The 27,818-nt window shown below is 39.0% G+C and overlaps 2 protein-coding genes across 2 annotated transcripts; both read left to right on the top strand.

The window, feature by feature from the left end:
* The first annotated feature begins 13,173 nt into the window (after window positions 1-13,173).
* On the top strand, window positions 13,174-15,969 carry LOC128528146 (extracellular calcium-sensing receptor-like). The gene is made up of 6 exons (XM_053500900.1): window positions 13,174-13,458; window positions 13,635-14,391; window positions 14,431-14,450; window positions 14,525-14,752; window positions 14,838-14,961; window positions 15,062-15,969. Exons 1-6 carry the CDS (start codon window positions 13,201-13,203, stop codon window positions 15,967-15,969), a joined length of 2,295 nt encoding a protein of 764 aa, XP_053356875.1. The 5' UTR covers window positions 13,174-13,200.
* Window positions 15,970-18,658: 2,689 nt separating this feature from the next.
* Window positions 18,659-21,781, top strand: LOC128528145 (extracellular calcium-sensing receptor-like). Its single transcript, XM_053500899.1, has 6 exons — window positions 18,659-18,795; window positions 18,916-19,204; window positions 19,396-20,211; window positions 20,288-20,512; window positions 20,615-20,738; window positions 20,874-21,781. Exons 2-6 carry the CDS (start codon window positions 18,950-18,952, stop codon window positions 21,779-21,781), a joined length of 2,328 nt encoding a protein of 775 aa, XP_053356874.1. The 5' UTR covers window positions 18,659-18,795; window positions 18,916-18,949.
* Window positions 21,782-27,818: the final 6,037 nt, after the last annotated feature.

Genomic DNA, 27,818 nt, shown 5'->3' with positions numbered 1-27,818 from the left:
ATTTTCTGAGCAAATTAATAATAATTTCCATGAATGAAAAGGAGGAAAAAGAAAAGGTTACGCAAAAATAAGAAAACGCTTTAAAGGTAAATGCTGTGAAATGCTTCAAATGAACAGATTCTGCCTATAACAGGTTAGGGACAGTGAGGCTGGACCCAGCAGCGCACCACATCCCACATCATAATGCATGCTGATGATGACCAACACGTCTCCCCTCATCTACCAGAGCCAAGGAAAAAGAATGGCAATCAAACAGAATAAAATTAGTACCAGCATTAACTTGTGCTAGTAATTATGATGGTGGTCAATATTAATTGAAATAATGTTTCTCAGCATTATTTCGTGTTAATATTGACTACCATAATAATTAAAGAATAAAATAAAAAATATTGTCTTTATAGATTTTTATGTTGTTTGTCTTGATGTTCTTTTTTTGTTTGTTTCTTTGACCCAATATATGTTCAGTGATACTTCAAATAACATGTTTAAATAGCATTGATTTCTGTATTGTGTTATATTTTTATACTAGTAACTGGTGTTAAAAATGTATCTCTACATTAATGAGCCAATGTATTATGGTGTGGGCTGCTGTGGGCCAGGAAGTCCAGGGCCACTTTTTGGTCCCAGTCCGCCCCTGTAATAACGAATAGAGAAAGCGCAGTCGAAGCCCGGGGATTCTGCGTTCCGCGGGGGCCAGTCGTGAATAGCTGACACTCAGTGACAGCCAATGAAATTGAAGCATTTTTGCCGCTTTACACGTGGTGTGGCGTTGCTTAAATAATATCCGTATAATATCTGTATATCCTATAAAATCGTCCAGACCCTGGTTCGAATCCCGCTCTGGGTGAAAATGTAATAAATGTGAATCCTTTGTTTTACACTTTTTGCTTATGATAATCATTAAATTATAGCAACTGTGAGGTGAGTGCTAATGTGTTTCATAGCTTAAGCAAAAAAAAAATTCTCAATTGCAAACATGCATTTAGTACTGAAGCATAAGTTGATAATGTAATGGCTATATCTATGGCATTTTAGCGAATAGCACCAGCATATTGAGCACTGGCTGGGAATCGAACCCGGGTCTCCCGCATGGCGGGCGAATCACCTACCACCGAGCCTCCAGTACCCGTCTGCGTTTAAAGCGCATAAATACTGTTATAGGCTAACGTCATACATCTTTGTAGTCCTTTTGCACACGCGCGGGTGCGTTACAATAATAATAATAATAAATTCGGAGAACTACTACTACTAATAATAATAATTCTGAATGAAAATGATGAATAAATACATAACAGTTTGAGCTTGACACGTTTATGAGCTCTGTCGCTTGCCGTCAATGGGCGCCTAAGAGACATAACATTTTTCGGCTTCAGTAGACACACAATACTTTAGACTGAAACACGACTGCCCCCTACAGGTATTGAAGGGCATTTTCACAGCTTGCTGCGCGCACTCGCGGCAAGTCGTGGGATCCCTTTTCCGAAAACGTGCGTTTTTAAAGGCCAGATCTGTAGCTGATGATACACCAAGTACTCTCCTACCTGTCTCCCTGATATTGGCTGTAGTTGTCCAGTCAACTGAAAGCACCTCCTGACCACCCATAGCCTGTCTTAACCCCTTCCCAAAGACTACACAACATTCTTCCTTTCTCAGCTTCCACCACTTTGTCCTCTTCTCTGCCTTTGTCCTCTTCACCTTCCTCACCACCAGGGTTATTTTACACACCACCATTCTGTGTTGTCCAGCTATACTCTCCCCTACCAACACTTTGCAGTCACTGATCTCTTTCAGATTACAATGTCGACACAAGATGTAGTCTACCTGAGTGCTTCTGCCTCCACTCTTGTATGTCACCCTATGTTCCTACTACTATGTTACTACTGCCATTTTCATCCTCTTTGCAAAGTCCACCACCCTCTACATTCCAGACTTGGGGACACTGGATTGCGCCCCCATGCCCCCATGGTTGCATTAAGGTTAGGAGTTCGAATATCCAACGTCCAAAGTCAAACCAACCAATACAACTAAGCCGGTGTCTTAGACAGACAGAGGCTTGGGCTTTGCCTGTGTCTTCTTCAGCGGGCTTGGTCTTTGGCCCTGACACCTTTTACCGGTGCGACTGAATGATCACACGGAGTGTTGCAGTATTTCTGAGTTCGAATATCGAACGTCCAAAGTCAAACCAACCAATACAACTAAGCCGGTGTCTTAGACAGACAGAGGCTTGGGCTTTGCCTGTGTCTTCTTCAGCGGGCTTTGTCTTTGGTCCTGACACCTTTTACCGGTGCAACTGAATGATCACACGGAGTATCGCGGTATCACGACCTGGCCCATTCTGAACAGTTTATGCGTGGCTCTGCCCCTCGCGTGAGCTGCGTCGTTACTGTACATACATATCCACAAATACTTTAACAACATACACTTATCATGAATTGCATTTAATATGAATGTGACATATGAGACGCGCGCACAAACACATACTTATATAATATATTCACATACAAACACATACTGTATACACATACTGTATTGCTGGCGAAATACATTTTAGGCAGAGACGTCTGCTCGGTCTTGTTAGATAGTTTCAAACCCCTTAATTCTGCCAATTCCCCCTGCCAATATTTAACGTTTTAAATAAGATATGTTGGCATATTCACGAATCAGGACATTCGCATAGTTAACACTATCAGATAGCGTACTATCAGGAAATTAAATTAATTTCTATACCATTTAAACTGAGGCATTGCCATGTCTTTCATTATTTTGTCCCTGTTAAGACATTACAAAAACTATATAAAAAACTTTTAAAGCACAAATTTGGGCATCTCATTTTATCATTATGAAAATAACATGAAGCACATATGAACACGTTCATTATGAAATATCTGTTGTAAAACAAAATAAAATTCATGTTTGCTTCAACATTTATAAAGTCCTTCCATGCGCCATCTGGCGGATGTTCAGTGAAGCACAAAACATCTATTTTAAATTCCAGAATGTTGCCTCCGGCAAGTTGCAGTGCGCCGCGTGCTAAATTGCGGCAACTCGCGGAAAAACACGCGCAGTCTTAATGGCGACATCTGCATGCCCTGCCACATGTCATGTGTCACCACTGTCTCTGAAGTAGTTGTGGATTCTCTGGGGATGAACATGCTTCACTCGTGTGATGGCCTGGGACAGGCTGACCCTTGCTATTCTTTGGGCCACCTTGTTTGCTAGTCTGAAGGTGGTGTCTTGAAACTTTAGAAGTGCATGCACCTTTGCAGTAGGCCATGGTTTCTGGTTGAGGTATGAAATGATGTTCTTGTAAACAACTTGTACTTGTTCAGATAGCTGGTCACTGATGTTGTGTATTCCTCCAAGTCAGTGTTCTCAAATCAGTCCTGAAGAGGTGAGATGGTTCTAGTTGGCTAGGTTGTCACCTCCTTCAGAACCAGTTTTAATTGTCTGACAAGTGGTCTGTATGCCAGGGATGTTTGTGTAAACAGAATTCTGTGTGTTTTCCCATCTCCTACACATACTGATACTAATAAAATTTAGAATTTAGTAAAATTTGCAGGGTTAAAATCTCCAGCGATAATAGACAGACTGGCAGTGGTACATATGAACACCGGTTGCTTTGATGTCCAAACAGGCTACAACTCAACCCATTTTGGATCCACAGAGGCCGCTGCATGCTACCGCCATGTCACCATCTTGTTCATCACTGTTCCTTGTGCTGCTAAAACAGCTTTACTTCATTGAGACATGGAGTCCACAAGATATTTGAGGTTGTGCTATGGTATCTGTCACTAAGATGTTAGCAGCAGATCTTTTAAGTCTTTTTAAGTTGCAAGGTGGAGGCGTCATAGATCATACTTGTTTGTCCAGTACATTTAACAGCAGCCTGGATGGATTGAGATCTGAGGAATTAGATGAAGTAAGTGCTGGCTCAAGCGGGTAAGGCTGTAGGTTACTGGTTTCCTAATTTTAGAGGTTGAAAGGTTGATCTCAAAGATTCTCAAAGATTCTATCCACTGTTGAGCCTTTGAGCACGGCCCTTAAAATATTAGTGACTGCACTGAGTGGCCCTCCATAAAGCAACCCCCCTCAGCTTTGAGCTCACCCCTGCTGGTGAGTGTAGCGCATGATGTTGAGAGGGTATCTGTGCTTTCATGTTGTGCACCAGACCTATGAACCACAGAAAATAAGAAATCCTGTTTGGAGAGTTATGTGTTATGCAGGGGTTATTAGCTTTGGAGGTGTGCAATCAGTTAGGGGAATTTGGTGAGGGGGGCTTTTAAACTGTTAAATGCCTGGTTTCCCAATGTGACCAGCAGACCTTTTCCAAAAGTTCTTTTCTCAGGACGTTGGAGAGGGGTGCTGCCAAAGAGCAGAAAAAAGGCACAAATCAACAGTAATAGGTAGCTAGCCCCATAAAGGCATGTACCTGTTTCTTCGTCATCGGGCATGGGTACGATCGGATGGCCTCCACTTTCTGCTTCTGCGGCTTTAACACGTTGCATCTGATCTGGTACCCCAGGTATTGTGCCTCGGTCAGCCCCAGATGGCACATCCAGGGGTTAGCTGTAAGACCCGCTATTCGCAGCTCTCTCAACACCTGTGCAGATAATCCTCCCAGCTGCTTGAGTGGATCACTACGTTGTCCATGTAGGCAGCAGCATAGGGGCAATAGTTCTTGAGGACGATGTCCATCAGCTGCTGGAAAGTAGCTGGTGCACTGTGGAGACCATCGGGCAAGACCCGATATTACCAATGGCTGTGGTCTGTGAAAAAGGTGGTCTTGGTATTGGGATAGGAAGTGGTGGCCCTTATACCCTTACACCTGGGTATAAGGGCCACTTGCCACTTGCCAATAGCCAATAGCCTAGCTGAGTAGCGAGGTATTGGTTCTATCCTCCGTTTAAGCAAGTAAATATGATAGAGCTCAGTACATTTGCACTTACCCGGGTGTTGAAGTCAATAATTTATCGGCCTGACTCGTTTCCCGTTGATAAAAGGGTTCTTGGCAGCAGGCCAGGAATTTGCAAGGGGCACTTGAGAGGAGCGGTTCCATGTTACTTTGCAGATTTCAAACATATTCTATGAACCACCAGAATGGTGAAGGGTGCTCCTGCCAGGTTTCCTTAGCAATCTCAAACAGACCACAAGGCTGGTGGCTGAAGAGCAGCTCAAAGGGCATGAAGCCGGTGGAGGCATGCAGCGTTTTATGGACCGCAAGCAGGACATGTGAGATCATTTGGTCCCAGTTGCAACCTCTTTCATCCACCACTCTCCGGAGTATCCGCTTGAGTGTTTGGTTGAAGCGTTCCACTGAGCTGTCTGTCTGGGGATGGTACACTGACCTGCAAATCTGCCTAATCTGAAATAGCCTGCACACATCACACATTCATTTCAACATGAATGCCGTACCTTATCGGTGAGGCTACTTAGCTAAAGAGCTTGGGACAGTGCTGGCAAAAGAAGTGCACGTCTGTGTTGAGCCCCGGCCAGTGAAAGCCATCTTTGATTTTCTCCTGCTGTTTATCCCCACCCCAGTGAAAAAAAAATACACTTTAGTGTATTACAAATATATTGAAATCCTCGATAGTACATTGCAAATATACTAACAAAAAATTGTACCATCAGTTAATATACAAAAAGTATACTAACATCATGCTTTTACCAAATTTTGGAATTAATTTTTTAATATACTTAAAAATAATTGTATTATAGTACACTTTTCAAAAATATATTATTGGAAAATATACTTTAAATGAAAGTTTGGTCTAATTTTCAAAGTATACTTATTTAAACTTGTTTTTCAATGTATTTTTGGTATATTTTTAAAAAAATATGCTCGAAATAATCATTGTACAAATGTACAGAAAGTATACACTAGAAAACAATTTTTAATATTCGATAGTCTCAGTATATTATCAGTTAAATTTAAATGTACTTATATTTAGTGCACTTCTCTCTCGTGCTTTTAGACTCGTTTCTGCACGCTAAATCTCTCTCTCTCGTGCGCGCGCGATGTTAAACTCGTTTTTGTGCGCTGAAAATCATTTTTTCCTGTTCAAGATAATTTATGTTTGCACTCTCTCACTCTTCTGTGTGCTCACAGAATAAAGTGACACATACTGTATCTTTGTATCTATTCCACCCAACTATAGACTAGTATTCAGGGATTGTATTCAGAGCCAACCAGAGATTGTAGGCGGGCAGATTCGGAAAGTCCGCTCTCTGATTGGCTCCCCAGTCCTCCACTTCTAGTTTGAATTAACGGCTGGAAGCTGCAACATCGCGTGCGTTAGTTCGAGTCGTTAATTTTTTTTATTTTCATCGGCATAAGGTAAATTTAACGGTTTTTGTTGTGTAGTTTGAAATTAAGTACATAAACTATAGAATGTATTGTCTAATGTGTTGTTGCTAAATCTTATGTACTTTGCTTGTGGTTTAGTGGCTCCGTAGCTCTCGGCCTGTTTTCAGTCTCTGTGTAACAGAATCAACACACCAGGTTTAAACTAATACTGTACCTGTATGCTCTAATACTAATGTCTGTCTGTGTTCAGACTACAGTTTAAATAGTTAAACTGTTTAATAGTTTAAAATTTTAGTTTGTTAAATACAAATAAACTATAGGACATTTTTTTGTAACCTTGTGCAAATTAATTCTGTTGAACTTGAATAAAATCTCCCTCATAATTACTGTACTAATGTAATGTGTTTCAAAAACATGTTATAGTGTAGAAAATACATTCAGCATTTGTAAATTATCCTAAACACCTTTAGTGTACTGGTAATACATTTGTAATATAGAAGGTTTTATGTACTGTATGATACACTAAAGTATATTTGTATTAACCTCACAGTGTACTTTTTTAGTATTTGTAATTGACAAGAAGTATAACAGCTACTGCTGTAATAAAAATATATACTCACAGTATATTAATTATGTATTTGTAACACAGTAAAAATAGCTGTAATGTACTTATAATATATTAAATATATACTTAAATTGTATTAATTTCTGTCAGGTATGTACATTAGTACACACACATGCATATACTTTAAGTGTACTAAGTATACTTAAAGTTGTTCCACTTTAGCACACAAAAGTATACTTAATACACTTAAAATTGTACTTTTGTACAATGTAATTACAACTTAAATACACTTAGTACAAAATTAGTTGTTCCAAAATAGCAAACTTCAAGTAAACTAGTCATTAGTCTGGCTGCAAGTACATTTAAGTATGCTTCGGCATGCTAGGATTAAATATACTTAGTATACTTTTTTTTTACTAGGGCAGGTGGCCACCGTCTCATGTTCACTTTAGCATTTCCGAAGTGCAGAGTAGGGTCTATGTGCTTATTTTTCCATGAACTCCTTTTTTCTTACCCCAACAAATGTGTGTTTAATGTGCATGTTAGCATACTCACCATTTATCGCATGCTTGCTGGCTATCTCATTCCTACGGCTTCTTGCTCCTATTTTGGGAGAGCTCGGAGCACATAGTCTATTACCACTTGTTCTGTTACCTCTATTGACCTAAGTGTACAATCTAGATTCAAGATTCAAAGAACTTTATTAATCCCAGAGGAAAATTGCTTAATCTAAGTATCATAGGTCTACTTGTGACATATCGAAGCTAAACTCAGTGGGAGTTAGGGCTCGTGAGTGATCTCAGTGGAGGTTGCGGTTTTGTGGGTTGAAGCTCAGACATCAATGCTGCATGCGTCTGTGCGGAGCGACAAATGAGACAAATTGGCATTGAGCAGGTGGTTCGGAGAGGACAGAGACAGTGTACCGCGTGCAAAGACAGGCAGCGGGCAGCTTTCTTCTTGGTGAACACAAGTTTCGAGAACACAAAGTTTAGGGAGACAGGAGAAACGTGTGAGTAAATACACAGTACTCTCTACTCACCAGATAGAAGCAAAGATGCCTTTTTAAAAGCTGCTAAATATATAATATTTATCTATATATAATTTCTTTTTTAAATAATAGTATATGTATAAAATAAATCGATTATTATATTGCATTCATAGCCATTTAAGTAGTTATGCTGTGTGTTTTTGGTTGCTATTAGCCAAAAACTAAACTATTGATCAGGATGATTACTTTAATGTGTGTGCCATGGATGATGCTCACAACTCTAGTGTAAAAAGCTGTTGGTTTCAAATTGGTTTCAGTTTTTCAAGTTAAAAAAGGTTTTGTTGATTTCATTCTTCATGGTTGGAAAATGTATTAATCTGCGTGTGATCTGTGGTGCTGTAAAAGCAAAGTTTAATTTATTAATTATGACATTGTCAACTGTGACAAACCCAATTCAATCACTGTTTCAAAGCTGCATTTTTGCTGTTACTAAAAAACTGAAAGTAGAATTCATCTCTTGAAGCATAAAATTTTCCATTTTACCGATTATATATCGCACACTATGTGTTACAAAACGTATTCCATTTTTTGACAAACATATTTTTTATGAGCTCTCTGTCATTCATTGTTACTACATTTTGGTGGAAATATAAGTGATTTCTCATATTAAGAATGTTGATAATTCACTCTTAACTCTATTTTTAAAAGTAGGACCAAAATTGTGTCACTCTGACAGTTTTTGGCCACTTAGAAGTGCTTTCCTACTCTGAGACACTTAGTAAATACTGGCCCTGACTGGCCCTATTCACTGCCATGCATGTCAATGAGTCTTGGGCATCTATAGGTACCACCAGGGAACTGATCTGACCCATCTGTCTACACATCTCGGTTTGGCCTTTTTACTTTCTGCCTAACATGTCCCAAAATTTGAAATTTGTTTTGGATTACTGCATGTGTGGATCTATTGCACGTTTGGACTACAGGCTTTCGCCCTCGGAACCATCTGGAGCTTCTCTGCTTCCTAACAAGGGCTGTAAGTGCACATTATAATTTTCTCTGCTCTTGGGTCCTCCCTTTCACTTTCTGCCATTATACTCGGCGTGTGACATTTGCACAATTTGCCAGCCATCTCTTACTTCATTAACTCAACAGCAATCTTAGTACAAAAATTACAGTAATGTGACGTTTTAGCAGGTATTATACAAAATGAAAATTAATGATGTAATCCACCTCACTAAAAACACTTCTTAAAATATAATTATCGTGGGAGCTAAAATGGATTATAAAAAAAACCTTTAGGTTTAGGTGGTTTTGGAGAGATGAGAATGAGTTTTTTGCATACATGGTTTCTATTCATGCAGGTAAGAGCAGCCAATCCTCCCTGCAGCATACAAGGGCTGTACAATCCTCCTCAACTCAGCAAAAATGGGGATATACTGATTGGAGGGATCTTTTCAATTCACAGCAAATGGGACCAGCAGGCACACACATTAATAAGGTTAGAGTATTAGAACGTGCTATGTAAGCCAAATTATATGAAAAATATATTCCTAAATTACTTGCATCATAATATTTGCAAAACTAATTCTGATGTATGTTGTGATTTTTTTTTTTTTTTTTAACCTCAGTTTGAACCTCAACAATGGTATTTGCAATTAAGGAAATCAGAAACAGAACTGATTCTTCCTGGCATCAATTTAGGTTATAAACTCTATGATACATGTGGATCAGTTGAAAAGTGGCTTAACAAACATCATCTACCCTTACTATTGCTATATCTACAACAGTGGGTCCTTTGCACATACCTGTGGTAAATGTTATGTTTACAATTAAAATTAATAAATTACATTGAATTGAAATTAATACATTTGCACAGAATGTTATTTTTGCAATTTACATTCATTCTCATGAAATAAAAGGGAAGCATACATAATGTTATTATTCATAATTATATAGTTAAACTAAATACATTAATTACAGGTCAGTCACTTTTCAACATGTGCATGCCTGAGTGACAGAAAAAAACACCCATCTTTCTTCAGAACTATTCCTAGTGATTTTTTTTCCGAATTATGAGTACCTCGTGGTCCCATTTGGATTAACCAATGCGCTGGCCATCTTTCAGACACTAGTTAATGATGTCTTAAGAGACTTTCTAAATGCCTTTGTTTTTGTTTATCTTGACGACATTCCCATTTTCTCTCGCTCCCTTAGAGAACACAAGGTTCATGTACGTCAGGTGCTGCAAAGACTCTTGGAGAACAAACTTTACGTCAAGCCGGAAAATTTTTTATTTTGCCGCGATTCCACATCTTTTCTGGGGTTTGTAATTTCTCCTTCAGACATCCAAATGGACCCAGCCAAACTCAAGGCAGTCACAGAATGGCCAGTACCCTCCTCAAGACAGGAACTCCTTTTCCTGGGGTTCACCAACTTTTACCGGCGATTAATTAGAAATTATAACACTGTAGCAGGACCTCTCACTACCCTCACCTCGACAAAAATCCCTTTTCAGTGGAACCTACGGGATGACAAAGCTTTTTCGGATCTCAAGCGCCTTGTTGCATCTCGCCGACTAAACACAACTATGGCATTGAAGACCGTGAATTGGTGGCTGTTAAGCTTGTCCTGGAGAAATGGCTGCATTGGTTGGAGAGATCAGAACACCCATTTTTGTTCTGGACAGATCATAGAAACCTTGAGTATTTGAGGTCAGCCAAAAGAGTCAATGCAAGTCAGGCTTCTTGGTCCCTTTTTTTCAAGATTTAACTTTACGCTCTCTTACCGACCAGGGTCCAAGATTGCCAAGCCTGACGCCCTCTCCCGCCAGTTTTCTCCCTCCCCAAACTCTTCATCTCCGGAAACTATTCTCTCACACCACTGCATTGTGGCCACAGCTCATCTTGAGGTGGAGAACCATGTACTACGAGCCCTTGAGCAAGAACCTAGTCCCAGCAATGTTCCACAGGATAGACTCTTCATCCCTGCCACCACACGCTCCTTGGTGCTAGAATGGGGTCACAGCTCCAGACTGGCATGTCACCCAGGGGCCACTCGAACTTTATCCCTTATGCTGTACATCAACGCTTTTAGTGACCAACCATCAATTGCCCCCCTGAGGGGCTTTTGAGGCCCCTTTTCAACTCCATGCTGGCCTTGGTCACACATTTCGCTCGATTTTGTCACTGGACTCCCCGCTTCAGAAAGAAATACCTGTATCTTACCAGTGGTCAATCGTTTTCTCCAAGTCTGCACACTTTATCCTTCTGCCCAAGCTCCCGTCTACCAAGCAAACAGCAGAACTTTTAAAACTTCATGTCTTCCAACTTCATGGCCTCCCAGTGGGCATATTGTCTGACCAGGGTCCTCAGATCTCTGCACAGTTCTGGAAGAACTTTTGTAAACTTTATGGTGCCACACCAAGTATTTCCTCCGGTTTTCACCCTCAAAGCAATGGACAGTATGAACGGATTAATCAGGAACTTGAGAAATACCTTAGGTGTATGACATCACATGACCCTTCTTCATGGAGCAGAATGCTACCCTTGGTGGAATAGGCCCACAACTCTCTCCCCACCTCCTCTACAGGCAGGTCCCCCTTCCAGTGCTGTCTAGGATACCAGCCACCATTGTTCCTGAGTCGGAAGGAGTAAGTTTCAATTCCGGGCCCCCAAGCCTTTGTCCTCCGCTGCAAGAGAAACTGGCAGCGTGCTCGCTCCCAGGTGCTGCGCGCAGTGAGCACTTTTCAATAAAAAGCCAATCACCATCGTTCTGCAGCTTCCAGGTACCGTGTTGGCCAGAGGGTAATGCTTTCCACTATCAAGACCACTCCTCAAAAACGATCCCCTAGGTATATCGGCCCATTTCACCATTGCCCGAGTCATCACCCTGTGTTCTGTAAGACTTTCTCTACCATTATCTATGCGTCGTATCAACCCTACATTTCATGTCTCTCAAATCAGAGGGCTGGTCGCTTGTCCTCTGTCACCTTCATTTCGGCCTCCCCTACCCCCTGGCCTCATCAATGGGGGAAAAGCTTTTACGGTCTGCAGGCTCCTTAAATCCTGTTGCTGAGAACAAGGCCTGCAATATCTTGTGGACTGGGAGGGTTATGGCCCCAAAGAGAGAAGTTGGATGCCTGCCAGATTCATCCTGGATTCATCCCTGAATTTTACAGACTCCACCCCAAGGCACTGTCTAAAACGCCTGGTGGCGTCAATAGAAGAGGGGGTACTGTAACAATGCGTCAAACAACGTCTACACGATAGATATGCCTGGCTCCTTCCCGTCCATGCTCCAGTCCAAGTCTTACCTTTCGCTGTTCTTAGTTAACGCTCTGAGCACACCTGTTGCTTGTTTGCTCTCATCATTTTTTCTATTTTAGTCACTCGAAAAGTTTTGCTCTCTGCCAGATTATTGTGCCATCCATGCCAATATTCCCGCGTTTGTTTTTGCTGATGGCTTACCATGCTGTCGACCTCGTTTTGTTATCGACATTGTTTTGCCTTAGCGTTTTGGATTAACTGCATGTGTGTATTACCGGCTTTTGACTTCCGCGTTGTTCATTGACCATGAGAATGACTAGCGTTTTGGATTACTGCATGTGTGGATCTATTGCACGTTTGGACTACAGGCTTTCGTCCTCGGAATCATCTGGAGCTTCTCCGCTTGCTAAAAAAAAGGCTGTAAGTGCACATTATCATTTTCTCTGCTCTTGGGTGCTCCCTTTCACTTTCTGCTGCTATACAGCGCGTGACATTTGCACAATTTGCCAGCCATCTCTTACTTCATTATCTCAACAGCAATCTTAAAACAGAAAGTACAGTTATATGACAGTGACGTTTTAGCAGGTGTAATACAAAATGAAAATTAATGATGTAATCCACCCCACTAAAAACCACTCCTTAAAAAATAATTATCGTGGGAGCTTAAGTGGATTATAAAAAAAACCCTCTAGGTTTAGGTGGTGTTGAAGAGATGAGAATGAGTTTTTTGCATACATGGCTTCTATTCACGCAGGTAACAGCAGCCAATCCTCCCTGCAGCATACAAGGGCTGTACAATCCTCCTCAACTCAGCAAAAATGGGGATGTACTGATTGGAGGGATCTTTTCAATTCACAGCAAATGGGACCAGCAGGCACACACATTTATTTCAGGACCCACACAAGAAAAATGCATAAGGTAAGAGTATTAGAAAGTGCTATGTAAGCCAAATTATATGAAAAATATATTCCTAAATTACTTGCATCATAATTTTTGCAAAACTAATTCTGGTGTATGTTGTGATTTTTTTTTTTTTTACTTCAGATTGAACCTCAGAGAATTTCAAAATGCACAAACAATGGTATTTGCCATTGAGGAAATCAACAACAGAACTGATATTCTTCCTGGCATCAATTTGGGTTATAAAATCTATGATACATGTGGATCAGTTGAAAAGACCACAAGAGCGTCCTTGTCCTTAGTCAATGGCCATGTAGATAATACAACTTCAGTTTCCTGCTCAAAACCTGAAACTGTACAAGCAATTATAGGGCAAACATCATCTACCCTTACTATTGCTATATCTACAACAGTGGGTCCTTTGCACATACCTGTGGTAAATGTTATGTCTACAATTAAAATTAGTAAAAGACATTAAACTGAAATTAATACATTTGCAAAGAATGTTATTTTTGCAATTGATTTTGCAATTCATTCTCGTGAAATAAAAGGGAAGCATACATAATGTTATTATTCATAATTATATAGTTAAACTAAATACATTCATTACAGGTCAGTCACTTTTCAACATGTGCATGCCTGAGTGACAGAAAAAAACACCCATCTTTCTTCAGAACTATTCCTAGTGATTATTTCCAAAGCAGAGCTTTAGCAAAGCTGGTCAAATATTTTGGATGGACCTGGGTTGGTGCCCTATGCAGTGATAATGACTATGGGAACAATGGCCTAAGTGAATTTATTAGTGCAGCCAAAAGAGAAGGAATCTGTGTTGAGTATTCTATGGCATTTTCTAAAACAGACCCCAGAGAAAAAATTCTGAAAATAGTTGAAAATATCAAGGCATCGACCTCCAAAGTGATTGTAGGATTTGTTTCAAATACTGACATTGGGTTTCTTGTAAAGGAAATAGCCTTGCAGAACATGACTGGCTTTCAGTGGATTGGATGTGAGTCCTGGATTTCTGATTTGGATACTGCCAATGCTGAATGGAATTATATTTTGAAAGGATCTCTGGGTTTTGCTATCCCTACGGCTAAAATAAATGGTCTAGAAGAATTTCTTTCTAAACTGAATCCAGCTTCTGATATAACTATTTACAAAGAGGTGTGGGAGACAATATTTCAGTGTAAGCTTTCAATTCAAAACTCTTTTGAGATAAAACAATTGTGCAAGGGCAATGAAAGTCTTACTCGAGTTCAAAACATTTATACAGATGTTTCAGATCTACGAATTGCAAATAATGTTTATAAAGCTGTGTATGCTGTGGCTTATGCCCTGCACACCAGTTATGGATGTTCCAAGGTGGACAGTGGACAAGCAGCTGCTAATGTGTGTACAAAACTAACAGATAACCAGAAACCATGGCAGGTAACTATAACAAAATAGCCTGACGAAAACTATGTTTATATTTATAACTGAAGAGTTTGCAATGCTTTATTCAGGTAGTCAATAATTTAAAAAAGCTCAGTTTCACCACTACAACAAATGAGGATGTATTTTTTGATGAGAATGGAGACCCAGCAGCTAGGTATGATGTGTTAAATTGGCAACAAGACAAAGATGGTAAAATGGTATTTGTCAAAGTGGGCTTCTATGATGCTTCTCAGCAAAGACACCTTCAGCTGTCATTTAACAACATCAGTATAGTCTGGGCCCACAGTAAACCACAGGTAAACAATGTATATGTTAACAGTTAATTTAGCAAATAAAGATTTAATTTATTAATGAAAATATATACAATATTTTTTTTTCAAGGTGCCAGTCTCAGTGTGTAGTGCAAGTTGTCCCCAAGGCTACAGGAAGGCTGTTCAGAAAGGCAAACCAATCTGCTGTTTTGACTGCATACCATGTGCAGAGGGAGAAATCAGTAATATAACAGGTATAATAAATAAATAACCCTAAGACATAGATTTTTACTACATTCATTAACAAACACACACAAGCTGTAATGAACCATGATTTTTTTTTTTTTTCATTAGACTCTATAACTTGTATCAAGTGCCCTCCGGAGCTGTGGTCTAATGAAAAGAGAGATTCCTGTGTCTTAAAGCTGGTGGAATTCCTTTCTTTTGAGGAAATAATGGGGATCATTTTTGTAACATTTTCTTTGGTAGGAGTATTCTTCACAATATGCATTGCTGTTGTTTTCTTTAAACACAAGGAGACACCAATTGTTAGAGCAAATAATTCTGAGCTGAGCTTCTTGCTTCTCTTTTCTCTGACCATGTGCTTCCACTGTTCACTTACATTTATTGGTCAGCCGTCTGAATGGTCCTGTATGCTACGTCACACAGCATTTGGGATCACCTTCGTCCTCTGTATCTCCTGTGTTCTGGGAAAAACAGTAGTGGTGTTAATGGCCTTCAGGGCTACACTTCCAGGTAGTAATGTCATGAAATGGTTTGGTCCTCTACAGCAGAGACTCAGTGTACTTGTCTTCACTCTTGTACAGGTCATCATTTGTGTACTGTGGTTAATAATATCTCCTCCTTTTCCATACAATAATATGAGCTACTACAAAGAAAAGATCATATTAGAATGTAATGTAGGCTCTGCTGTAGGATTCTGGGCTGTGCTGGGTTATATAGGAGTCTTGGCTGTTTTGTGTTTTATTTTGGCTTTTCTGGCCCGGAAGCTGCCTGATAATTTTAACGAAGCCAAATTCATCACATTCAGCATGCTCATATTCTGTGCAGTTTGGATTACCTTTATTCCTGCTTATGTCAGCTCTCCTGGAAAATTTACTGTGGCGGTGGAGATATTTGCCATTCTAGCATCAAGCTTTGGTTTACTTTTTTGCATATTTGTTCCAAAGTGCTATATCATTATATTAACACCAGACAAGAATACTAAAAAACAAATAATGGCTAAAGCACCTGGGAGTTAAATTCAGCTATCTAGATAAGAACTAAGTAAAATTAAAACTTTTAAATGGACTAACATAAAGATATATCATTTTAATAACTGCTGTGAATAAACTGCTATTGTTTACTTTGCAGTACACATTGTAAGTGGATAATTCGAGAAGCACTGCAATATTCTTCTTTTTAAAATTATTTTGCGACAGTTTCCCCCAAAACTTTATTTCTATTTCACTTGTATTTATCCCCAGCTTAAGCCATAAAGAGCCCCTTCGTGGGCCATGTTATTTATTAATTGGTAAAATATATCACAAATCGCTCACTACTTACTTTACATTTTAAGTTCTCTATCAAAGTCCTGTTATCAACATAAATCCTTGTACCTATGCAAGATAAGAGACTCTTTTTTTACATAGATCTTTTAACATAATGTTCTAGAAAGCTAGCAATAGACAAATTCTGCAACCTGGCTGTTGTTTTTTTATTGATATGCACCTAAATCAGACTTTATAAAAGCAATAAATTATTGCTTCACAGCAGGGCCAGAGTGGGACTCCTTTTCAGCCCTGGAGTTTTAAGCCTTAGACCGGCCTGCTGCTGAAGAGCTACAGTACAAGAAAAAGTTTGATACATAAAAATGAACAGTGGTTTGCACTGCTCCAATGTTCTGTTGATTTTTGCTGCCTTGTCGAAAAATGCTACCATAGCACATATCGATAGCAGAGTCTATCGATTTTTACTTTCGTACAGTAAACCTTTTCACCAGGGTAATGGCGCAGAGGTTGGTTAGGAGTTAATTCGCACTTATTGTTACTAAGGTTTTTGTAAATTAATAAATGCTGACGAAATTATTAAAAAACTACACTATGGATGTTCAATGTTATTAGAAGAGCTTCAAGTATACAAAGAGATGTAAATGAAGGTGTTTAAATTTGAGTAATAAAGCTTTTCCACAATAGTTTTCTGCTCTAAGTTTTTATTTTCCTCAACGTTAAGGCTCATTTATGACAAATTATGCAGAAACTCAAATGTTTCGGTCAAAGTAAGCAAAGGAAAACGGTTTACACTCACTGTCAACTGAAGTCTCAGCACCAAGGTAGCATGGATTTATGGGCACGGAAACAGAGTGCAAACTTGTGGGACTGCGCATGTGCAGATACAGTATGTAGCACAACTCGATGGGTAGCATTTTTTGATTGAACACCCGCTCGTTTCATCGTCTTCATGTGTTGTTGTACTCTCCCTGCCACTGGTTTTAATGAAAAATTTACTCAGCTTAGTACATTTGGCCACATCAGTTTCTAGAGCTTTCTTTTTTTTAAATTCTGACCTTTTCAGCACCACTTTTGCGCTTTTTATTATCCATTTTTCATCTCTCGCGTATCTCTTAACAACTGATTGAGCTGTCGATGGAGTTGAATGATAATTATGTCATCATTAACCTGCAGGCTGCATTCTGCTTATAGGGCTGCGAGGACCTAAACAAAAAGAGTAGAGCTGTGGTAAAATAATAAATAAAAAAAGTCAGACTATGGTAAAAAAAAAAAAAAAGTGCAACTGCTGTGAGTGCAGGTAGCTTGTGAGACCGGCCCTCGCGGGCCAAAAAACAGACCAGCCCACCAGGAATTCTCCCGGTCCTCCCAATTAGCCAATCCGGGCCTGCTTCACAGTTATTGGGTTTGTTGGGAGTGTGTGTGTGGGTGCTTTCGTAATTAATGGCATGCATTTTAACATATTTCAGCCTAGAATCCTGTTTTCCTGGACCAGACTCTGGATCAACCAACAGTATACATTAATTAAGTAGGTTTTTATTGTCATTTCAACCATATACAGTTCAGTAAACAGAGAAACAAAACAGTGTTCCTACTGGTGCTCCATACAAACAAGATATTGTAGCGTTTTATCGCCGGAAATGATGTTGGAGAGACAAGTGAGCTTACTTGCTGCCCAATGCAATGGCTGGGAGTACTTTATTTTATACACGGGGTCATACAAATGCATAAGCATTGTGCACACAAACAGGGCCAAAGCCACTAACCCAAACACCCTTCCCCAACATGGTGAACACACCGACATCCCCGCAAGGCATGCTGGTCGTCAGCCGCCGCCCCGCCCACGCCACAATATATTTACAAAAGCTTACTAAGACACCTAATTAGTGAACTATCTGAAAAAAAAAACAGATTAACACTGAATTTACAAAAAACTAAGTACCTTAAAAAAAGACAAAATTAAGTTAACAACATGAATTAATGAAATAAATTAACAAAAGGCTAACTAACTAGCACACCTACAGTAATTAGCTGACCAGCTGAGTCAAATAGATTGACACTAAGTACAATCACTGATCCTTTTTTGATGTCTGTGTAATCATAATTTGGCAGACATCCACTACTCCATTCACCAACTAAAAAAAATCATGAACATAGGACCACTGCTATCCAGAGGTTATTGGTCAGTTTTATACTATAATTGTACAGAAATTCTATTGATATGACAGTGGCATTGCACTGGGTGTTATGCAGAATGCAAAATAATAGGGTAATGCATATGCATGAGTAAAAATCATACATACATTAATGTCTAGTCAATTTGAAACCTAAAGATTATATAAACACCCAGAGGACAGGGTTATTTTTTGGAGGGATGAGGATGAGTTTCTTGCATGCATGGTTTCTATTCACTCAGCTGACAGCAGCTGATCCTTCATGCAATGTACAAGGACTATCCAGTCCTCCTCAACTCAGCGTAGATGGGGATGTGCTGATTGGTGGAATATTTTCCATCCACAACAAATGGGACCAGCCAGCACAAACATTTACATCAAAGCCTCATCAAGGAAAATGCACAAGGTAAGGGGCAATATGGGAATTGTAGCATAAATTAGGTTAAATAAAAAAAATTTAATCAACAAACATTTATACATAATAAAATGCACAAAAGTCTTTATGACTTGAATAATTTTTCAACAGTTTGAATCTCAGAGAATTTCAAAGTGCACAAACAATGGTCTTTGCCATTGAGGAAATCAACAACAGAACTGATATTCTTCCAGGCATCAATTTGGGTTATAAAATATATGATACTTGTGGATCTGTTGAAATGAGCACTAGAGCTTCTTTGTCCTTAGTCAGTGGCCAAATAAATACAACGTCAGTGTCCTGCTCAAAACCTGAAACAGTTCAAGCAATCATAGGACAATCATCATCTACCCCCACTATTGCCATATCTGCTACAGTAGGACCTTTGCACATACCTGTGGTAAATCTTATGCCTTCTGATATCAAAGTATAAACATTAATTACTCTAAAGTTAATAGATTAGCATGCCATGTTATTTACGTCTTTTAAAAACAAAAAACAAAAAAATTAAATAAATTTTTATATAAATGAACACAGTACATATCAAGTGGTAATTTCTACAGTTTTTTAATGTAGATAAATTTATTTCAGATCAGCCACTTTGCATCATGTGCATGCTTAAGTGACAGAAAAAAACACCCATCTTTCTTCAGAACTGTTCCTAGTGATTATTTCCAGAGCAGAGCTTTAGCAAAGTTGGTCAAATATTTTGGCTGGACATGGGTAGGGGCCATATGCAGCGATAATGACTATGGAAACAATGGCATAAGTGAATTCATCAGTGCAGCCAAAAAAGAGGGAATCTGTGTTGAGTATTCGAAGTCATTTTTTAAGACAGATACAAGAGAAAAAATTCTAAAAATAGTTGAGATTATTAAGGCTTCGACCTCCAAAGTGATTGTAGCTTTTGTTTCATACTCAGACTTTGGGTTTCTTGTAAAGGAAATGGCTTTACAGAACATGACTGGTTTTCAGTGGGTTGGAAGTGAGTCCTGGATCTCTGATTTGAATACGGCCAATCCTGAATGGCAACATATTCTAAAAGGATCTTTGGGTTTTGCTATTCCAAAAGGTAAACTTAATGGTCTGGGAGAATTTCTGATTAAACTTAATCCAGATCCTCATGTAGCTATCTACAAAGAGGTGTGGGAGACAATATTCGAATGTCAGCTACCAACCAAAACAACTGTTGAGATTAAACAAATGTGCACAAGCAAAGAAAGTCTTACTCATGTTCAAAACATTTATACAGACATCTCAGACTCACGACTTGCAAATAATATTTATAAAGCTGTGTATGCTGTGGCTTATGCCCTGCATAACAGTTATGAATGTTCCAAGGGGGACAATGGACAAGCAGCTGCTAATGTGTGTACAAACATAGCAGAAAACCAGAAACCATGGCAGGTAATTGTTACAAAATATCCTGGTGAAAACTATATCTTTGTATTCTTAACTGAAGTGTCTCCAATGATTTGTTTAGATAGTAAATGAGTTGAAGAAAATCCGTTTTACCACAACAGATGAGGATGTATTTTTTGATGAGAATGGAGACCCACCAGCTAGGTATGATGTGCTGAACTGGCAACAAGGTAAAGATGGTAAAACAGTATTTGTTAAGGTGGGCTTCTATGATCCTTCTCAGCAAAGACATCTTCAGCTGTCATTTAACAACATCAATATAGCCTGGGCCCTCAATATATCACAGGTAAACTATAGCTATATTAACATGTAATGAGAAAAATACATTTTAGACATATAATAAAAACTAATTAATGATATCATTATATACAACAAAAATGGTTTTTAGGTGCCGGTTTCAATGTGTAATCCAAGTTGTCTCCCTGGCACCAGAAAGGCTGTTCAGAAAGGAAAACCAATCTGCTGTTTTGACTGCATACCATGTGCAGAGGGCGAAATCAGTAATATAACAGGTATAATGAAATTATAGTCTGCATCATTAATGCAGACAAGTCCAAGAAAGAATTAAAATGTTTTATAGTTTTATCAGTAATAACCACAATAATATTGTCTTTTCATAAATTGATATTCATTTTCTCTTTCTTTAGACTCTATAACATGTATCAAGTGCCCTCCGGAGCTGTGGTCTAATGAAAAGAAAGATACCTGTGTCTTAAAACTTGTCGAATTCCTGTCATTTCAGGAAATAATAGGAATTATACTTGTATTGTTTTCTTTGTTAGGAGTATCATTCACCATATGCATTGGTGTTGTTTTCTTTATACACAAGGACACTCCAATTGTTAGAGCAAATAATTCTGAACTGAGCTTCCTGCTGCTCTTTGCACTGACTCTGTGTTTTCTCTGTTCCCTTACTTTTATTGGTCAGCCCTCTGAGTTGTCCTGTATGCTGCGACACACAGTGTTTGGGGTCACCTTTGTTCTCTGCATTTCCTGTGTTCTGGGAAAGACAGTAGTGGTGTTAATGGCTTTCAGAGCTACACTTCCAGGAAGTAATGTCATGAAATGGTTTGGGCCTCTACAGCAGAGACTCAGTGTACTTGTCTTCACTCTTATACAGGTCATTATTTGTGTACTGTGGTTAATAATTTCTCCTCCTTTTCCATACAATAATATGAGCTATTACAAGGAAAAGATGGTATTAGAATGTAATGTAGGCTCTGCTGTAGGTTTTTGGGCTGTACTGGGTTATATAGGACTCTTGGCTGTTTTGTGTTTTATTTTGGCTTTTCTGGCCCGGAAGCTGCCTGACAATTTTAATGAAGCCAAATTCATCACATTCAGCATTCTCACATTCTCTGCTGTTTGGATCACCTTTATTCCTGCTTATGTCAGCTCTCCTGGAAAATTAACTGTAGCTGTAGAAATATTTGCTATTCTAGCATCAAGCTTTGGTTTACTTTTCTGCATATTTCTTCCAAAGTGTTATATAATCATACTGAAACCAGAGAAGAACACTAAAAAGCTAATTATGGGTAAGGCCCCTGCTAAATGAATTTGCTATCTAGATATTCATTAATAATATTACTTATTTAAAGTATGTAACCCATGTAAATAGCATGAATAAATCAAAAAAGGTTACAAAATTGATCATTAGAAAGATGTAAAAATATTTTTGTATAAAAAATATAATATTAATAACCTTAGTAAATAAACTGGTATAATTTGTATTTGCAAGTGGTATCATTTAACTTTACAGTAATATTCACCTATGGTTAGAGAGTAGTGCAACTATAGTGACATAATCAAGCGTTTTAACATATCTTTAGATTTTCTTTGCATAATCTGTGCAATAAAATAAAGCATAAACCACATACAATATACCACACATTTTAAGACAAATTTTTATCCTCAATAAAAATATCTGTACCCATGAAGATTAAGAGATCAGATTTTTGTTTTTGGTAGAATGCAATTTGACCCTGTCCAAAAAATATGTGTATTTTGTAATATTATGTAATGTTATTTCCCTGCTGTGAATAGGAAGTATAAGTAAAAAATATTATTAACAAATAATAAGCACTTATACATTTATTTTGGCAGTGCATAATAAATGAAACTAGAAGGCCTTTGCCATTATGCATTACTAACAAAAATACAGTAGCACTCAGGTCATAATGTCATTGGACTAGTGCAGAGACATTGACCTCTAGTAGGCAATAAAACCAGAACCAGAATACGCCACTAAAAAGCATCCACTAAAAGGATTTTTTTTGGGCTGTGGTCAGGCAGGCCTATAAAATATGGTATTAAGGTTTGGACATGTATAATCAGGTTATTATTATTATTTTTTTTCACAGTGAGAAGGTGCAAAAAGTCTGAGTAACTGACAGAGTATGAGTCTGGTACAGACTGAGCAAACACTGACATAGCTTTCTGCATCTTGTCCTAATTTATCCTACTAGAGGCTTTTCCCCCTGTCTTCCCCTGTCTAGCTTTTTTTTACTGTCTGTGTGGATCAGTGTTTCCCAAAGTGAGTGCAATGGCAGACACAGAGGTCACATAGAGGTTATTAGAGGATAAAAAATAAAAAGGTTTTAATTTTTAAAGTAAAAATAGATGTACAATTTCCAATAAAAAATAATAATTCAGTATTTACATTTAAAAAGTAAAACTGACTCTAATGGAAGACATTATTACAAACATTCTTTCTGAGGATAATTTTATTTCTAAGAATATGTACTTGCACATCCAATATCTTTTATTTGCTCAAAAATATTTGTTGGTGGTGTGTAGTGTGGGCAGCACAGTGGCTTAATGGTCATCTTGATTTCTTCCCACAGTTAAATCAAAAGCTCCCCTCTGGTCAAGGACCAAGGGCAAAGAGACACAACCCTAATCAGAGGCTAGCAGTAGGTTATCTATTAGGTAAAAAGCATTTAATTTTCTAAAGAGCACAGCACTGAACTTTGGATAAATGAAAAAAGGTCATGGGGTCTGATGAGTCCAGATTTGTAAGGGTTCGCCACTAGAGAGAACTTTTTTGTTTGTAGTTTTGGTTTGCAGACTCAGTTTCCCAGAAGGCACCTCGGTCAGGTGATGTGGGAGCTCACCTGATCCGAGGCAGGTCATTAAGTCTTCTATAAATAGCTGGTTAGTCTGGGACACTGGGTCGAACATTGTTGTTTTATAATCACTGTCATGTAAGTGGGTGCATTGTTTTGTTTTTCATTGCTTTTTGTTTTGTATTTTCATTTGGATGTGAATTTACGTTCTGTTCATTGTTTTGGTAAAAGAGGCTTAAGAGTGGTAATGGTTATGTCTGTTGAGTTTCAGTGTGTGTGTGTGGTGTTGATTTGGTGTTGTGAAATGTGTCTTGTGTTAGAATTTAGGTAAGTATTGTTGAGTGTGTTCCCCCATTTGTGTTATCCTAGCTATTCTTACTTATAGCTAAATACAGTGTCTATGGGGCTAAGTACATGTTTAGCTAAGTGAACGTGTAGCTAATTGCCATGTGGGCCAGGGGTAGCTCAGTGGTTAAGGCATTGGACTACGGTTCGGAAGATCCCAGGTTCAAACCCCACAACCACCAAGTTGCCACTGTTGGGCCCTTGAGCAAGGCCCTTAACCCTCAACTGCTCAGATGTGTAATGAGATAAAAATGTAAGTCGCTCTGGATAAAAGCGTCTGCCAAATGCCTAAATGTAAATGTGTAGCTACTAGCTATGGTTAACTAGTTAGCATGTTTAGCTAAGTAAATGTGTAGCTAATAGCAATGGTTAGCTAGTTAGCATGTTTAGCTAATAGCAGTGCTTAGCTGATTGCCATGTACCTAGCCCCAGTCTGTGTCTCTAGTCCTCTGGTCCCTCTATGCCTCTGTGCTTGTCTTGTCCCATGTCAGCTACATGCCTAGCTAGTATGTTTGGTTATAGAGACTGTGTTTCGCCATAGAACCTTTGCACTGTATGTTTTGTCATAAAGCTTATGCATTGTATGTTGCATCATAGAGCTTATTGTTTGCTATAGAGCCTATGCATTGTGCCTAGAAACCGTGTTTCGTCATAGACTCTCAGTCGTGTCATGTCCTAGAGCCTCTGTTTATAGTTAAGTTTGTTCCTTTGTTGGTTTTGTTTCTTCAGTGTTCATGTTTTATTTATTTATTTATTTTTTTTTTTTTGTCATGAATAATGACTCTTTTGTTTAAATACCCCCCTTTGCGCCTATGCCTATCTGTTTGTGGCCACGGCAACAGCCAGAACCACCCGAATCATGACAAGATTGAGCCTATTTTAGAATGATGAGTGCATCAGGGTAAGAAGGGAAGCGCATAAAGCCATGCACCCATTATGCATAGTGGCCACTAAACAAGCTTCTGGGGTTGCTTCAATTGGTCATGTTTTGGCTCAGCAATGTTATGTGGCAATAAAATGTCACCAGGAAAATCTCTTTAATGGATTATTTTTCGTCCCTAATAGCACATAATCCAGGATGCCATTGCCATGACATCCTGCTAAAATTGTGTGGAGTGGTTCTGAAAGCATGTGGAATAATTTTCACATGTAAATTAGCCATTGAAGGTCCTAAAGAAGTGTGGTCCAATCTCAATCATCAAAACTGTCACAGGCAGTGCTGAATAATGGTGAACCCAATAAGTGTTTTTTTTGAAAGTTTTATCACACACAGGAGTAATAGCAAGTAGCAGGAGCAGCGGAGAGATGCTGTGTGAGTGTTACATGTGTGTGTGTGGCATGTAGGTGTAGAGGCACGGATGCTTGTGGCGGCGTGCACGCACTCTCTTTCTTTCTCTCTCTCTCTCTCTCTCTCTCCCTTTCTTGCAGGTGGCCCTGCCCTGATTGGACGTGCGTGACGTGCGCCAGGATTGACCGTCTTTGGACCTGCGCGTCTTTTTAAGGTCGCAGACGAAAGCCGGAAGGGCGCGCGGTGGTGTTTGGAATGTTGGCTTGTGCTTGTGTTAGGAAAATAGAATTGTTGGGTCGCGCCTGTGTTTGTGAGCGTGTGTGGTGTGTGTTGTTCTCTTGTGTTTATGTTAATTGTTAAGTATTGTAAATAGTATTTTGTTAGTAAATACATTTCTTTTATGGAAGCAGTAGGGGTTGGGTGCCATTTTTGTTAGACCTGTTTTCTCCTGTTTTTGAATGTTTAGTTAGGGAGATAGTTTAGCCCTGTGTTTTTGGTTTAGTTTCTTTGTAGTTTAGTTAGTTTCTGGGAGGAGATAGGGCAGGGTTTTTGTTTATTGTTTTGGCCTTGGCCCAACCCTGAAGCCTAGAGCTTCGTGTGTGTGTGTGTGTGTGTGGAAAAAAAAAAAAGAAGAAAAAGACAAAGTTGGTTGTCGTTTAAGACTTTATTATTTATTACGCCCTGGGACCCTAGACCTGGGGACGTAAGAGTGAATGAGTGGCCTAGATAAATGGGGGAATCCCTTGTGACTGGAGAGGAGGAAGGCTGATGATGTGAAGAGACTCCACAACCCTGGAAGTGGAGCAATAAGAAGGATCTCCAACAGAGCATGTGTATCCGAATAAGTCAGAAAGTGTGCGATCACATGTGCTGTTTGGAGTGAAAATCCAGCAGAAAGTGAAAGCCTGAGCTTGGGGTTCCCGAACACTGATGTACTCACAAGCATAAATCACATACAGTTTGCGGGAGATGATGAGAATCAGGGTCTAAGGGGCAGGGAGGTTCGATAACCATAATCCGAGGTCATACTGTAGCACACAAGGGTAACCCGCATGTGCCATGCTTGGGGATGGTTTTCTGTATGGGCCAATTGTCTCAGAAGATAGGAACGGCTCCTGAAGAGAGGGAATGATTCTACCGGCGATTGAGTAACAACCCAGTGGATTTCTAACTCGTATTAAAATTTATAGAAGATGATTTAAAATTCCTTTTTGTGGTTTGTTAATTTAAAGTCACAATTAAACAGTTAATTAGCAATATTCAAAAGATCAGGACAGCATTCACGAAGCATTGGCAATCTGCTTTATGTTTGAAGAGCACTACCGAGTGACAGAGCTTGGTCCTAGCCTGCAGCCAGGTCCTCTTGCAGCGTTGAATAAAGGCCTGGCCTGAGGAGACTATGACTTCCTTCTCTTGGGATGGAAAAAAAAGGATGTTGGATAACTTGGACTACACTGGAAAGGCAAGAGTCCCATGGAAGCTGTAGGTATTGAGTTGTGTACATATTCGTTCTATGGCAACATTTGACTCCAGAAGTGTGGATCATGGAAGGTCATACAATGGATGACTGTCTCAAGGTCTTGATTGGCTCTCAAAAGACATGTCAGAGGAGCAACTCAGCCATCTCCTTGGCTGAGGGAAGCTTAGACAGAGGGACGAAGTGAGCAGTCTTGATGGGTGGTCCTTGGACTCAGATAGTCCTGTGAGTCCAATAATAAACCTTTAAACAAAATATTGCATTAAACAACTCAAATTTGCAAAAGAAACTGTAGGTTGATATTCAGTTTGACTTAACATGCAGAACATGAATATCCATCTTTTAAGATAAACACATTTCTCTCAAACCTGAAAAAACACACTTTTCTCAAAACTGAATAAACAAATTTCTCTCAAAATTGAACAGTGTTAAACAATATAGGTTAAAATTGCAATAAACATTAACTTGGCTCATTTGGCGAAGTTCGTGAATCATATGATTCAGTTCAAAGAGCCTGTTTAAATAAAAAAAAAATGATTCAGTTCAAAGAGTCGAAGCCCTGCTCCAATGAGACAGTGGGGCGGCAAAATGGTTGATACTTAAGATTCTCGTAAATATATTAGCAAAGCAGCTATGCTCATATCTACATAGAAATAGCATACATACAGTAAACTGCATCAGTCAGGATGTCAGGCCTCATCACATCAAAGAACCAGCAATCGTTAAAGTAGTAAATGACCTCCTATTGGCCTCTGATCAGGATTGTGTAACTATGCTTGAATTACTCGACGTCAGTGCAATATTTGACACCATTGATTATGGTATTCTTCACAGATTAGAAAATGTAGTAGGAATTAAGGGTACAGCCCTCTCCTGGCTCAGATCCTATTTGACCAATCGTTATCAGAATGTAGACTTAAATGGTGATTCTGCATGCTCTCTAGTGGAGCTTGATGTTCCACAAGGTTCAGTTTTAAGCCCACTGCTTTTTTCCCTATACATGCTTCCTCTGGGCAACATAATCTGTAAACTTGGTATTAGTTTTTATTGTTATGCTGACAACACACAGTTATATGTTTCAGCAAAACCAGATGAGAAAAACCAGCGTACTAAAGTTGAGCAATGTGTGCAGGACATAAGAGATTGGATGCTTATTAACTTCCTTCTGCTTAATCCTGAACACAGAAGTTCTAGTCATAGGACCGCATTCAGCTAGAAGTAAAATTTTAGTTCAAGTTCAAGTAGGCTTTATTGTCACTTTAACCATATACAGTTAGTACACAGTAAAACGAAACAACGTTCCTCCAGGACCAAGGTGCTACATACAACGTAAATTTACAACATAAATTAACAGAAGAGATAAAACTAGCTAACTAAGAGTTAGCTGGCTAGCTGAAACAAGACAGATTGACCTGAC

The sequence above is a fragment of the Clarias gariepinus genome, chromosome 7 (genome assembly GCF_024256425.1).
Source record: "Clarias gariepinus isolate MV-2021 ecotype Netherlands chromosome 7, CGAR_prim_01v2, whole genome shotgun sequence".
Lineage (NCBI taxonomy): Eukaryota > Metazoa > Chordata > Actinopteri > Siluriformes > Clariidae > Clarias > Clarias gariepinus.
This window is presented reverse-complemented; position numbering and strand designations above follow the sequence as displayed.